At 42.5% G+C, this 15260-nt stretch overlaps 1 protein-coding gene across 8 annotated transcripts in view; it reads left to right on the top strand.

Moving 5' to 3' along the window:
* Positions 1-15260, top strand: part of MITF (melanocyte inducing transcription factor) — a 140920-nt gene that overhangs the window by 118934 nt on the left and 6726 nt on the right. For 4 of the 8 annotated variants that reach the window (XM_081902621.1, XM_081902620.1, XM_081902623.1 and 1 more), the window contains exons 3-9: positions 1846-2073; positions 6106-6192; positions 6990-7085; positions 10158-10275; positions 12090-12164; positions 13730-13805; positions 14521-14668. In XM_081902621.1, coding sequence (XP_081758747.1) covers positions 1846-2073; positions 6106-6192; positions 6990-7085; positions 10158-10275; positions 12090-12164; positions 13730-13805; positions 14521-14668 — 828 coding nt within the window. Of the gene's footprint in view, positions 1-813; positions 974-1845; positions 2074-6105; positions 6193-6989; positions 7086-10157; positions 10276-12089; positions 12165-13729; positions 13806-14520; positions 14669-15260 lie in introns of those variants that run through there. The other 4 variants (XM_081902622.1, XM_081902625.1, XM_081902627.1 and 1 more) reach the window with 3 other exon arrangements.

Genomic DNA, 15260 nt, shown 5'->3' with positions numbered 1-15260 from the left:
TCAATGCATGCTAAAGAAAATGCTTTAAAAGTTTCCCTCGCTCTTAGAAGAAAATGTTAAAGAGGTACAGTTCAAACTCTTCTTGTGATCTTTGATTTTCCAGATAATTTGACTCCTATTGAATTAAGTACTCATGTAAAAAGAGTGGAGAAATAAGGCAAACAAAGCCAAAACACATTTTTAGTAGAGTACTATCAGCACCTTTTGGGTATGCTCCCATGTATGGCAAGTATCTTTTTAAAGAGTGGAATTCTGCTAGCACAGAATAAGGTGGGTTTCCAGTGGTGTCCTGAACGGATCACGCAAGTTTAATGTGCGCCAGTTGCGATCCTACCGTAGCCGCATTCTGTCCAGAGTAAGAATGCAGTGAGCCCAACAAACCATTGTGGAAACTCAGAGACGGCTAGCACCGTCCGACAGGAGGTTGCAGCATTCCCTAGCCGTAGCGTGCATAGTGGACAAACTCGCCTAGTGGTTTTCCTGCAGTGTCGTCTTTAGCGGCAGACACACAACAAGTAATGGTACTGCCAAAGAAAAATCCCATTGTCTGCTAGTATGACTGGAACAAAAGCTGAATGGCAAATTGGCCTTAAGCAAACTATCAATCTGACTTTGATAACCCATCACTTTAAAAGGCCCTTTCATGTTTATGAAAAAGCATGACGTCAAAAGCCATGGAAAAAAATCATGAATCCCAAAAATGTCAGGCTAAAGTTGCACAGCCTCCAAAAAAGCCCCCTGTGTGAACAGTTTCTCTACATGCATAACTAATTAGTTTAGGTTATTATAAGCCTGAGCTGTTATACCCTAGTTGCTTGTGCCATTTTGGGGATAACTTGTTTACAGTGCGTCCGTGGATGAGCCTTTGAACTGGAGTAGGAGAAAATTAAAGGAAAGCTGCCAAACTGGTTGTCTAGTTTTCTAGGAGTATATAAATGTCATGCTGGAAATGCTTGAGTATAATCATTACCAGGTGAGTTACCTTATTTATTTCTTTTTAAAAAAATCTCTGCCTAAACCCAGTTACTTCTTTGGGGCTATGGGTACATGCAGACCCTCCTGCATTATAATGTTTGTAATCTTAGCCAACTAAATAAGATTCAGACCTCTTGAAATTAATGGGCACGACTCACCTAGGTTTGTTGATTTCAGTGTGTCTACTCGGAGTGTGACTTTATTCGATACAACTTTTACCGTAAGAATAGTAAGGGAGACATACCGTAATACGCCTTTTCCTATTTGTGCCTATATACTTGATTTAATGGAATGAGCATTTTCTTTGTGTTTCGCTTCATTATTCAGCTGAAAGCCAACATAAACAGTTGAATCAAATAAAGCCCATTTAAAAGTGATTGAGCCTAAGTCTCTGCGTATACATGGTGCGGTTACTATATGAGCTTTAATGTTTGTTAAGTTCATTTTTCTACTATAAGGACCAAGATAAATAATTGTGGATAAGTCAAATATTTCTCGTATTCCTTGTCAACACAATTTTCTATTAATGTCTTAAGTGTGTTGCTGCTTCATACAGATTTTGTCTACTTTCCAGCAATTTGAGGGAGGAAAGTTGAACTTTCTAATTGACTTCATCTTTATTTTCCCATTACCTAAGTTCAATACGTTGCTGACATTTTGAAATTCTTACTTCGTAGGATTCCGCCTGTCATCTTTTGCAAAACCTGCCTTTGATTTTTATTATAAGCTATGTGTTTGCCTTCGTTTGCAAATGAGCTGTATTTCCAGGTGCAACCTAAGAATTTTCAGTGGTAGATGAAGGTGCAGAAACTGATGTTGAAATGATGAACACTAACTAGGTGCCACCACCTTCTTATTATGCCTTTGCAGGTGCAGACTCACCTGGAAAACCCTACCAAGTACCACATCCAACAAGCTCAACGGCAGCAAGTCAAGCAGTACCTCTCTACTACGTTAGGAAACAAGCACACCAACCAGGCGCTAAGCTTACCGTGCCCAAATCAGCCAGGGGATCATATTATACCGCCTGGCACTGGAAGCAGCGCACCAAACAGCCCAATGGCCATGCTTACGCTCAACTCCAACTGTGAAAAGGAGGTAAGGAAGATCTTACCTTTTCTATTTGTGTTATCGTCCCTCCTCCATCTAAACATGCAGATATTTACATTTCATTGCAGTGGTTCACACACCATGCATCCTGATTTATTACAAATGTGTTGGGATGCGTCCAAGGGTACAGGGGCAATTCGCTGGCCCGCAGCTGGCTCCAGCCCACCGGCCGGCAGCCGGGTGATCTCCAGTCTGTGGCTCAGCATCAAACAGCGACTCACAGCTTCAGAAGCCTTCGGAAGCTTGAGCACGCTCTAATCAGCAGAGTGAATAACACGCAACAGAAGTGGCAGATTGAGGCTGTGTAAAGCATATTTACAGGCAGTTTATTCAGCATCAGGACGAAGGGAAAAACATGTCTTCTCCCCTTCGTGTCCAAGCAAACAGCATAAGCAAAAGCTATACACAAACGGAAGTTCCCAGCAAGCTGTGCTGTGCGGGAGTGTAAACAGGCATGTGACATACAACAATCATGGCACAACAATCATGCCTGGAATGGAATATTCTACCAAAATGCTCCCGCTTCACTCCTTCCACTTACCGTTACATTGAAACCAGGAACCATGACTTGTTTCACTCAAACCAACCATGGTTTGTACACCTGGAACAAACACTAAGCAAGTGATCATTGTTTGTTGCTCCCGCTCACGCAAGGGGAGGAGTTAAGCAGGAGCCCTCTGTGTATTCCTTACGATGTGTGAATGCTGCTTTTTAATTTACTCTTGTTAACAGCTAATTATGTAACTCATTTTTTAAGAAGGTAGAACAAGTCACGGTATTAATGTGAATGCGTCTGGTGTAAAAATATGCATTGCTTAACAACAACAAAAAAACCCTGCGCCAACCCTTAGCGAAATTATTTAGATTTTCTTTGTGTTGTGTTAGCATACACTGTGTGGAAGGATGCAACTGACCTTTTAGCATACAATGTCCTTCTTGTTTCTTTCAAAACTTTCTGGGATAAATGTTATTGTGACTCAGGGTGGATTCAGATGGCAGGATTCCACCACACAGTGACATTTTTGAATTGCCTGCCAGGGCACATACTTGGAACATAAGAAGAGACTTGTTATATGTAACTGTGGGTCTGTAGAGAATGACATCCTATTTCATACAGTGACTAACCAGATTTTCTGTTGTTCATCTCCCATGAACTAGCCATCAGTGGCATGCTTCCTCCAAACACAGAGATTCCATTTAGCTGTTTGCTGATAGGGAAGGAGGGGCCAATTCATTTGGTTTGCATTTTTAAGCGAACTTCCCGAACAAATACATAAACTGAAACATCACTATCCTTTGAAATTTGCTTCTGTAATACTGCACAACATTCAGTTTTTAAAAACTATTTTCAAAAACTTTTATGCTAGGGGCAAGGGTACACAAAAATGCATACAAAATTCATTAAATCATGGGGAGCTGCTTCCAAATATGCCAACATCTATACCGCAATGTGTACAAATTATTTTAGTTTGTGATTTTTGGAATGTAAGATATAGGAATGCAAAGCATGCAAGGAATCTGCTTTTGTAATAATAAATATTACAACTAATTTTTACCCAGAGTAGACCCTACGGAGATAAAATAGTCATGCTCATTAATTCCAGTGGGTCTGCTCTGAGTAGGACTAGCATTAGGTAAATAAATGATATTTATTTATATATGATAAATAAATGTGTGTGGGTTTTTTTTTAAAGGTGTATATTAAGAGAAGTGCACATGAAATTGCATACAAGTTATTGTTGTGAGCTGTTTTAAAAAAGCACCAACGTGAAGAAATGGGATGAACGAAGTTAGGAAAAATGAGGAACAGTGTAGCTAAAACTGACAAACCATTCATCCCTACCCTCTAATAAACCTATCTTCTTTGAATTTCTCTAATCCCCTATTGGAGCAAACTAAGCCAATGGTAATTTCTGCATCTTATAATGGCAAATTCTGTAAGTTAATTATGATATGCCAAAGTATTTTGCAATATGGTTATTATCGTTTTGATGCTTGCAAACCACTCTGGAATCTATCCTGATGAAAAACATATAAATGTTTTAAATAAATAAATAAATGATACACACTTTTCTGCCTTTAACAAATTGTCTGGTTGTTAGTTTCATTAGGTGACCCAGCATTGTAATTTCATGATAATTACCCACTAATGCTCCAGTGTCTATGTGGACTGCCATATATCCCTTAACTTGCTGCTTGGTATGGCCAACAATTCCACTATTTACACACCCATTGGTTTTAACTATTAAAATCTGTTTTAAATACCCTATTGTTGCCAACCTTCTGTACTAATGACTGCTTGCATATTTAACATTGCTTCCCTGTATTATCGTTTTCATTTAATGGATCTATATGCCACTGATCCAAATATTTTAATATACAAACATTTTAAAAACCTTATAACGTCTCAAATGACACACCATTAATAACAGAAGCAGCAAAACACATTTCACTTTCTGTAATCCAGTTCCTTCACCCACCCACTGCCGCACCAAAACAGAAGCCCCTATGTGGAAAAAAAATTTTTTTAGAGCCCACCTAAATGATAGCATAGGGACGCGGGTGGCGCTCTGGTCTAAACCACTGAGCCTTGGGCTTGCTGATCAAAAGGTCGGCGGTTCAAATCCCCGTGATGGGGTGAGCTCCCATTGCTCGGTCCCAGCTCCTGCCCACCTAGCAGTTCAAAAGCACGTCAAAGTGCAAGTAGATAAATAGGTACCGCTCCAGCGGGAAGGTAAACGGTGTTTCCGTGCGCTGCTCTGGTTCGCCAGAAGCAGCTTAGTCATGCTGGCCACATGACCTGGAAGCTGTCTGCGGACAAATGCCGGCTCCCTCGACCAGTAAAGCAAGATGAGTTGTCTGTGATTGGACTTAGCTGTCAGGGGTCATTTACCTTTACCTTTTAAATGATAGCATGGAAGGGGCCAATCCTCTTTCTTAGGGCAGTGAGTTTTGCAATGGTGGGGCCACTATGGAAAAGGCCAGATTCCTCCGTCCTGTCAGCCTTTCTGTCTCCCTAGTTGATCTTCAGTCTGTGGCAGTCCTTTGAATAACTTGGTATGAAGCTAAATAAGGCTTGAAAAGTCAAGAACAGCACTGTAAGGCCAACTTGGCTCCTATGGGAGCAAGTTCCATGGCTTAACAATAAGCTACATGAATAAGTACTTCCTATTATCCTAATATGCACTTGTGCATATTAGCCTATACCTGAGTTATTTTGTGGAACTGAACCGCACACAAAAAAAGGTAGATGTTGTGGGGTTTCATTACATTTGGGGGGGGGGAGGATATTTGCTCTTAGGATTCCTTGTTAACAATGCAAGGAATTGGTGGGTGCTTGGAATTTAGATGAATGGTCTTAAACGACAAAACTTCCATTGGGTCACATTGTTGGCATCCTTCTGTCTCTGGAGACAATGGGGGAGTGCACCTTTGTGGGTGAAGTCTAACTGTTGGAAGGTCACAGCGCCTGCTGTGGCTGTAGAGACTGATACAAGAGAGACATGTTTTGTTGCAGCTGGGACATATAAAGGCATCCGGTTGTGCTACGACACATGCACCATGGAGTTTCTTCTCATTGCAGTCCTCCCAGCGGTCATTCCTCCTCTGGTCACTGCTGTGGATACACAACCTGACTGTCTGTCTCCAGGCACTATGGTTGTCTGCAAGGAATTCCCATATGGGCTGGGGTTGATGTTGCCAGCCTTCATGTCACATTTAGGGCTGCATATATTAGTCCATTTCCACATAGCTGTAATGCATTCAGCACATAATTGGTACAGAGAATGGGAATAGATTCTATATGTCAAGTCAATTGCAGAATTGGCATTCACGGTGAGCCTGGATGGGCCTGGCATACCTAGTTATTTTAAACTGTGGTTCAAAGTTCTCTAGTTATTATTCTGGTATTTGGTATGTTCACGACACCAGCCATTCTAAGGAAGATCGACCCCCTTAACTGTAAACCTCCGCACATGTCTAGCCTCTTCTCCTTATATTTCTCATTTTTCATGTTTACAGGGCTTTTATAAATTTGAAGAGCAAAGCAACAGGGTGGAGAATGATTGCCAGACTCTCAACACACATTCTCGAGCATCTTGCATGCAGGTACTAGTTGACAAAGGCATGCAGGTGGCGCTGTGGCCTAAACCACTGAGCCCCTTGGGCTTGCCGATCAGAAGGTTGGCGGTTCGAATCTGCTCTGCGGTGGTGAGCTCCCATTGCTCTGTCCCAGCTTCTGCCAACCAGAAGTTCGAAAGCATGCCAGTGCAAGTAGATAAATAGATACTGCTGTGGCGGGAAGGTAAACAGTGTTTCCGTGCGCCCTAGCACTTGTCATGGTGTTCCATTGCGCTGGAAGCCGTTTAATCATCCTGGGGAGATACAAAGCCTCCTTGCAATCAGAAATAACAGTGTCCATTCCAGACTCTCTTTTTTTTAATGTACACCTAAAAGTGTGAAATGTGGCTGCTGCAATCAAGCATAAAGCACGGACCATCCGTGTCACAGAACTGGCTGCAAATTGGCTAAAGTTTTCTGCCAAACAAACAGTCAGTGTTTGTCTGTTAATGACTGAAATATCCCTCTTTGACTTCAGCATTTAGTGTCACATCCAGGAATGCCTGTAGTATTTCACGAATATACCTTTCGGTATATTAAAAGGACAAGGAGAAAACTGTACATGTGGTTTTGACTCTGAATTTGAGGATACAGTTCTCCCTTCCTTGTAGCTCTTCCTCCCCACCCACCCCTACACTGCCACCAGTTATGCAATTAATGCTCTAGCCACTAAATTGGGAGTAGCTAAAGGTCTGGGCATCTTGCTGGTTAGTGATTGTCTCTTCATGTATGCCTCCTCTTGAACATAGTTCCTATTTCTTACACGTCTCACCTTTCCATTATAGATGGATGATGTAATTGACGACATTATCAGTTTGGAGTCAAGTTATAATGAAGAAATCTTTGGTTTAATGGATCCCGCCCTACAAATAGCAAATACGGTACTTGTGTTTATATTCTGTGTTTTGGTGGGGTGTTTGTTTGTTTGTTTTGCTGCTGTATTATTCAGCACCTCTATTTCAGTGTGCCTGTAAGGATGAAAGTTAAGTTTATTTGTTTAAATGTGGCATGTTTTAACTAGCTGCCTTCCCCAGCTGAAATAGTAATCAGTAATTCAATCTAATCTAAAATAAAGAACAATGCCTGTTTATTGCAAGCAACCATATTGTTGCAAACGTTGGGAGTCCCTATCCCTCTGCTGATTGGTAGCAAGATTCCAGGGGGTTCCAGGCGTTGACCCAGGGTCTCTGTTTCTTTGAGACGCAAGACACAGTGGAGACTGTTGTAGCTTTAAGAAATAGAATTTATTCGCATGTTTACACCTGAGTTTGGATGGCCATCTCAAGGGAAGCTTGTTCCCCAAAGCTGTGCAGACTGCAGCCCAAGGCATCTTTCCCAGCCTCCCTTCACCCAGTCTGCTAAGATGGTTCTCTCTTCGTCCTCCCACTCCTACTTCTTTCCAGCACACCTTGCTAAAAACACTCTTTTCCTGTCCCCTCAAACACCCCCCCCAACACCTTGGCAACCTCTGTCTGCCCAGACCAGTGGATTTCGCTTAAAAGGCCACCAACCCCTTTTGTCATGTCAATGAATTGGCTTATCCCTAGCTAGCTAAGTGAAGATGTCTGGGCTTTCTGATTGTAAACGGAATGCAACAGCACTTGGCTTAGTTTTAATTTGCTTTGCTTGCTTCATGAATTTATGAGTTTGCTCAAATTTCAGCTCTTTACTGACCCTAGAGATTGTGGTGAGCCTGCTCCTCCCCATTCTCATAACAATATTTATTTATTTGATAGAATTCTAGTTACTCTCTTGAAGTTCTCTGATCGTAGGGATGGTGTCTAGAACCATTTTCTAGACACATCCTTGAAATCTGTAGCTTCCCCTTTTTCCTGTTATTTTGGAAAGGTGCTATTTTGGAAATATTGTTATTTTGGGAAAGGATTTTGACAAGGTACTGCCTCTGGATTTGGGTGAAGAAAAGCATTGGATTAGGCATTTCCCAACTGTTTCACCGCTATCAACATGCAAATGAGAGAAGTAGTTGTAGTTAAGCAGTTTTATGTGTTCCTTCTGCTTTCCTACCCACAAAATGGTAGTTGAAACAACAATGTCTAGGACAGGCCTTGATGACCTATTAACTAGGAATACTGGCTCTGTGTGAAATAAGTAGACGGGACTGGATTCAAGAGTAACGCCAAGTCTCAATAAGTTTCATCCTCTAGAAACACACAGCCACAATTAATGCAGTGTTTTGCCTGAAACAAGTTGTAATATCCAGGATACGTTAACCTTGCTTCGGAAGTGCAGTGCCTTTCCCTGAGAGTTGTTTCCATTCTCAATCTTAACATTTGCAGCGGTAAGATGTCTGGGCTCCTAAACAGAAGGTATGCAAAATCCCTGCAGAGGAAGTAGCTTGCCTGCAGCCTATAAATAGTTCTACACTCAGAGAGAAAGAACAAAGATTCTGTTGTTTTGCAGCAAAGGTTTAGCCCCTGTTTGTTACATTGCAAGCTGTGCTCAATTGCTACTCAAGCATCTACAGAGATCATTAAAGTGCCATTTACACTAGGAGCATGAAATGCGAGCATTATATACTTCTGCACTGGCCCTTCATCTCTGTCATAAATCTCATTTAAGGTCACAAGTGGCTGCACAGAGACATCACAATAAACCATGTTTTTTCATGATTGGAACCAGACAAAGTGTGTGTATGGGGGGGGCTGCATAGGAGCCAGCTCATAGGGACCGAGTGGGCTTTGTCTTCCCCAATAAAATATTTGAGGGGGCCACCCCCCCAATGTTGATGGGCATTGCCATTGAAGTGGTGTGCGTGTACCACATCATGTGATCGATTATTCAGGGTGGGGCTTGCCTGCCTCCTCCTCCAATATTTTATTCAAGTTGGCACTCTTGGGTGAGGGGAGATCGGAAACTTTCACTTCTGTTTTTGATTAACCATGGTTTAGTGTTATGCCGGAGATCTAAACTGTGGATGAGTTTAACTAGTGGTTTGCTGGAACCTGCCTTCCAATTTCCCGGAAAATTTATTCTCCTCCAAAATTTGCTTCTATTCCCCCTGTCCCTTTCTTTTGGCACTTTAGAATTCCTTTACAATTTTGGTGGGTGCATGCTGAGAGCCAGTGTGGTGTAGTGGTTAGAGTGGTGGACTCGTAATCTGGTGAACTGGGTTCGATTCCCCACTCCTCCACATGCAGCTGCTGGGTGACCTTGGGCTAGTCACACTTCTCTGAAGTCTCTCAGCCCCACTCACCTCACAGAGTGTTTGTTGTGGGGGAGGAAGGGAAAGGAGAATGTTAGCCGCTTTGAGACTCCTTAGGGTAGTGATAAAGCGGGATATCAAATCCAAACTCTTCTTCTTCTTCTTCTCCTCGAGTTTGCCTTATTCTTGAGAGGTAGCCGTGGGTCATGTGGGTGTGTTTCTTTTCATTGCACCTCTTTATCTGAAAAAGCCCCATGAATGCAACCCCTGTGCCTCAAACCACTTAGAACCATTTAGACCTTTATAGAATAAACACAGCACATTGAATTGTGCCCAGAAACCCAAGGAAAGCCAGTGAAGTTTGCACTCTGAGCAGCCCACTCTTAAACTGTGTTCTGAACCAGCTGCTGTTTCTGAGCATGCACCCGGTATCTCCTTATCCATACGTAGTATGGATCAGGGCTGGCCCAAAATGTTTTGTTGCCTTAGGCAAATCACAAAGTGGCACCCACTAGGGAAGAATAGGCGACTGAAGTTCTACATCAGAAACAAGGCGGGGAATGAAGATCTGCATGGGGATCTGCTGCCCCTATGGACCCTGCCACCTGAGCCGGTTGCCTCGCCATGCCTCATGGGAGGGCCGGCCCTGTTATGTGTCCTATGGAGAATTGCATTAGCAAGTGGCCAACAGTGCAAAAAGTGTTAGCCGTCATTTTGCTTCAGCTTTCTGCATCCAAGGGTCTCATATGGGACTTGGGAAATAATCCATACCCTCCGTTGTCTCCCCCAGTTACCTGTCTCTGGCAATCTTGTGGACCTCTATGGCAATCAAGGAATGCCTCCCCCCGGACTCAACATCAGCAATTCTTGTCCTGCCAACCTTCCTAATATAAAAAGGGAACTCACAGGTAATTTAGAACAGTATGTTTCAAAATGTGCATTTTCCGATAAAGGTGCTTCTAGGAACTTAAGAATTCTGCTGAACCTATAAATTGCCGGTAATACATTTATACTAGGAACATTTGATGATGAATCAGGCCAGTGGTTTACCTTCCTCAGTATGGCCTACTCTGACTGGCAGCAGCTTTCCAAAGTTTCTGTGTTTTCTAGCCTCACCTGGAGATCCCATTTATTGAGCTGCCTGTGTGGAAAGCAAATGCTCTGTCCCGTCCAAATCAAAACCCTGCTGGACCGGACAACTCAGCATCCTTTTCCCAGGTGTTAAAAGTGCTTCAAGTCAGTCGGTGCTTTGAGTATACACATCGGGCAAATTTTTAATGTATGAAGCACCGCAAGGATGCAGATGTCTGTAAGATGCGGATTCCAGCTTTTAGGAAGAACATTGGTTGCGATTGAAAAGAATTGGGCTGCTGCTTGATGTATATTTCAAAGGAGAAAAGACCAGTGTTGCACGCATGTCATTTTATTTTAGGGTATCGAAGTACAAAGCATCTCAGGAGGCATCTCTTAGGTCCAAATCACTCGCCACAGGATGCTGTGTAACTGACAGTGGACACTTAGGGGTGCCGTCTACCAATCTGCGATAAAAGTGTAATTGCAGTGGAGATGTGCCGAGCACGGTTGAAGGAGAAGGAAATCTGCTCATTAATCTTTTGGAGCAAGCATACATTGGGGGGCGGGCAGGATTTAAGGGAATAAGGAGAAACTTTGATAATAAAACTTAATTTTGTTGTTGGCCTTAATGGTTGCCATTCACACTTCTGCCATTCATGCTACATAGTGGTGGAAAGACTCGAAGATTGTAGATCATTGAATCTGTGAAGACGGTGCTGGTCAGACCCATGGCAAATGGGCGGTTAGACGCTTGCCTTTTTAAATAATCTTTTAAGTTGCTCAAGGTTAGACCGTATCCCGAAGCAGTTCACATAGTGTACTCTGAAAATAAATGATCCTGTGTTGAAACGTGAAATGTCAAGTTCTCTCAGAAAGTTCATTGTACTAGTCACATTGTGCCGAGCTGCAGTTGCATCTATGAATGGATGGGACTAGTCATGAGTGCAGAGCAGCGCTTCCATAATGTCTACCATTTGCCTGTTTTATTTAACGAAGGAAAAATAACAAGACTTGCAGCAGGCAAAGATAATGCACCATTGTGTTGTATGCAGCATCAGCAAGGAAGATGCTGCTTTTGTTCATTATTTCGTTTTTATAATAAAGGGCCCTGTATTGCCCTAACTTGGAACGTAAACTAAAAGTGGCCTACACAAAAGATGTACTATACGTTTTGTGTGCCTGACCTTCATAAACTTGTTAACTCCTGCATACGTAGCCCTTTCTAGTTTGGTTTTCATATTTAGGCGCAAGAGATGTTGGCTTTACTTCACTGCAGAAAGCAATGGCTTCCATGGAAAAGGACAAGAGTTTTAATATCCCTGGTTTCACAGCTGTCTAAAGGGAAAATGTTACTTCAGTACCTTGCCCACTTGGAAAACTTATTCACCAACGACTAGTAGCCATGTGCCTAGCACTGAAAGTTTATGTTCCAAACTTGTTAATCTTCCAGCCTGCACCAATATTTAGGATGGGACATACTAAATAGTACTGCGTGATAATATGCTGTGATATTAAACAAGAAGCATTGCAAGGGTCTTGTGCTGATGCTGCTTGCAAAAAGTGCATGTGAAATGTGTGAATGTTTTCTTGGCTTAGCGCTGCCTTTCTTACATATCTCTAATTCTAATTACTTCGTTAACATGCATAGCATGTGTATTTCCAACAGAGTCAGAGGCGAGAGCGCTGGCCAAAGAGAGACAAAAGAAAGACAATCACAATTTGAGTAAGTTTCTTGTTTCTCATTATTTAATTTGTGAAAGTGGGGGTTTAATATTTGCACATAATGTTCTGGAATTACTTTTACCACACATAAGTTAAATTTGCCCTCTTAATTCCTGGGTACTTCCAGATGAGTGTATACTGTAAGAACAGTGATCATCAGCCATGCAAGGGTTTTTTGTGTTGTTGTTGTTGTTGTGTTTTTTGCAGCATGACATACCTGCCTCTATTCTTCCCTACCCTTTCATTTGGATTTTCCCTTTCCAGGGAAAATCGAGTAAATTTAAAATAACCAAAACTCTTAGCAGATTTGGCCCCCCATCTAGAAGCAAAACTCACCCATTTCCGTAATGCTTGTGCAGTTGAAATTCCTGTGCCTTGTACTTTGCACAATTTTTGGTCAGCCAAGTGGCTTGCTGAAGTCGATGTAATTCTGAAGGATCTTCAAATGCAAGTCACAGAAGTCTTAGAATCAGCGGTTCTCAACCTGTGGGTCCCCAGATGTTGCTGGACTACAACTCCCATCATCCCTGAGCTCTGGCCTTGCTAGCTAGGGATGATGGGAGTTGTAGTTCAACAACATCTGGGGACCCACAGGTTGAGAAAGGCTGCCTTAGATGCTACCTAGAGATCCTTGATCAATTTGGATGCAAACTGACCTCACAGACCAGTGTGCAAATCAGACCTCGGCAAACCACTGGTGCTTGTGCTTCCCAAATGTCCCAACACAGTTCTCAGCTCAAAAACCATATCAAAAGTGAGGATTCTTGCAGAAACATGGCATAACAGACCTGAGCTTGGATCAATAATTCCTCCGATTTCCACTCATAGGAGGCTTCTGCAGGAAGATGGAATAAAATATGTTATCTGCCCTCTGCCTGCATCCTGTGCCTCTCTGGGAATTCTCAGTAACATTATAGGAGGGGCTATGGGGCACTATAGAGGGAAGGGATTATCAACGAACTGCATCCTCCTGTCCTCATGTGGGAGCCTCTGCTGGATCTCAGTCATTTCTAGGAATGGAAACAACCCTTCCATTCATGGAATGGACACCAACCTCCTGACTGGGAAAACAGAATTTGATAGGACCAAGTTTGAATTTAGACAATGCTTGGGGATGTGTAATCTTACCAGAAAAGAGGGTCTGTGGTTTAGGAAAACATTGCATATGTGGCCAAAGCAAAACAAGATTAGTCTTGTTCATCTTTAGTCATAGATTAAAACCCAGTAAAGGATAATAACCATGTGCTACTAAGTTCTAAAAGATTTCCTCCAATACCCTTCCTGGGTCGCTCAGATTAATCAGCAGAACTTTCCACTAACTTCCAATGGGGGAGTTGGATGATATGCTTGGAAAACAGATGTGGCCTCAGACTTTTGTGGCAATTAAAAAAAGAGCAGAATGAGGTTTCTTCCTTCCTTCTTGCTCCTTAATCAATGCATCTCTATATCCCATCTCTACTTAAGTAAAATTCTTATATTTGCAGTTGTATTTTGCAAGATGCTTTTGACAATTATGTTACCTTTTGTGCTGTTGTTGATTACTAATTTGTGTTGATTCCTTAAAAGTTGAACGAAGACGACGATTCAATATTAACGATCGTATAAAAGAACTTGGCACTTTGATACCCAAGTCGAACGACCCGTAAGTACTGTCAATCTCCTAGAACGGGTTATCAAATGCAAGGGGTGAAATTCTTTTGAGAAATTAGTGGATGTTCCCTAAGCTCTGGAATAGTGTTGTGACATAGGGCATTTAATCCAGCTGCATTTAATCCAACTGCATTGCCATCTTACTTTATTGGCCGAGGGAGCTGGTGTACAGCTTCCGGGTCATGTGGCCAGCATGACTAAGCCGCTTCTGGCGAACTAGAGCAATGGAAACGCTGTTTACCTTCCCGCTGGAGCGGTACCTATTTATCTACTTGCACTTTGGCTGCTTTCGAACTGCTAGGTTGGCAGGAGCAGGGACTGAGCAGCGGGAGCTCACCCCGTCGCAGGGATTCAAACCGCTGACCTTCTGATCGGCAAGTCCTAGGCTCTGTGGTTTAACCCACAGCGCCAACCGTGTCCCTTCAGAAGCAATGTAGGTCTGCCTAAAAGAACAGAAGGCGACTTTCCTATGAGAAACCATTGATTAGCCCCGCTTCCCAGCAAAAACCAAAAAAGTAGGCTTTGTTATTATGTTGTTTGAGGGCAAACCTATTAAATCCACACTTTATTTTTTTTAAAAAAAGATGGATTACACTAAAATGGAGCATATTAATGTAAATGCATTTTCTGTATTACAAATGTCTCCCCTTGCCATCCCCTCAATGTTGCTTCTTTCCAGATTTGATTATTCACATTCCATCTTGCAGGGACATGCGTTGGAATAAGGGAACTATTTTAAAGGCCTCTGTGGACTACATCCGCAAGTTGCAAAGAGAACAGCAACGTACAAAAGAACTAGAGAACAGACAAAAGAAACTGGAACATGCCAACAGGCACCTTTTGCTCAGAATACAGGTTTGCTGATTAATGCATAAATATAATGGCACTTCAGATGTGTGTGTGTGTGTGTTTTCCAGATTGCTCCCTTAATATTAGTCTGCCCTGAAACAGCAATCATAAGAACTACATTCAAATGATCATATTTCAGGCAATGTAGGATGAGCCTTTTGCTTGTGCATCCATCTCTTTCTCCTCTCCCATTGTGACACAGCAGAATGAAATGAAGACATTTCAATTAACCATAGTTTCCTGTTTCGTCCAAACTGGAAACGATGGTCACCACTTTCAGAACAAGCCAAGGGTTGAGCCACAAAGGCTTATGCACATCTTGCATGGTTAAGACAAGGTATGACCATCCAGGTGCAGTCAGCAAGGCAACATGGAAATAGTTTCCATAAGGCAGAATATGGATACAGTATTCAGGACCAGCCCTAAAATTTCCTCACGCCTTATTGGACTACCCCAGCCAGCATGGGCTGTGGTCAGGATTCCTCTCAGGAATGAGGAATGGCCTGTGGTCAGAATTCCTCTCAGGAATGATGGGAGTTGGCAAGAGCGCCAGTCTGGCCGTGGGTGCCTGGGGCCATGGGCTTTGTGGGTGCCTAGC

This window comes from Podarcis melisellensis (assembly GCF_964234715.1).
Source record: "Podarcis melisellensis genome assembly, chromosome: 2".
NCBI classification, from domain to species: domain Eukaryota; kingdom Metazoa; phylum Chordata; class Lepidosauria; order Squamata; family Lacertidae; genus Podarcis; species Podarcis melisellensis.
This window is presented reverse-complemented; position numbering and strand designations above follow the sequence as displayed.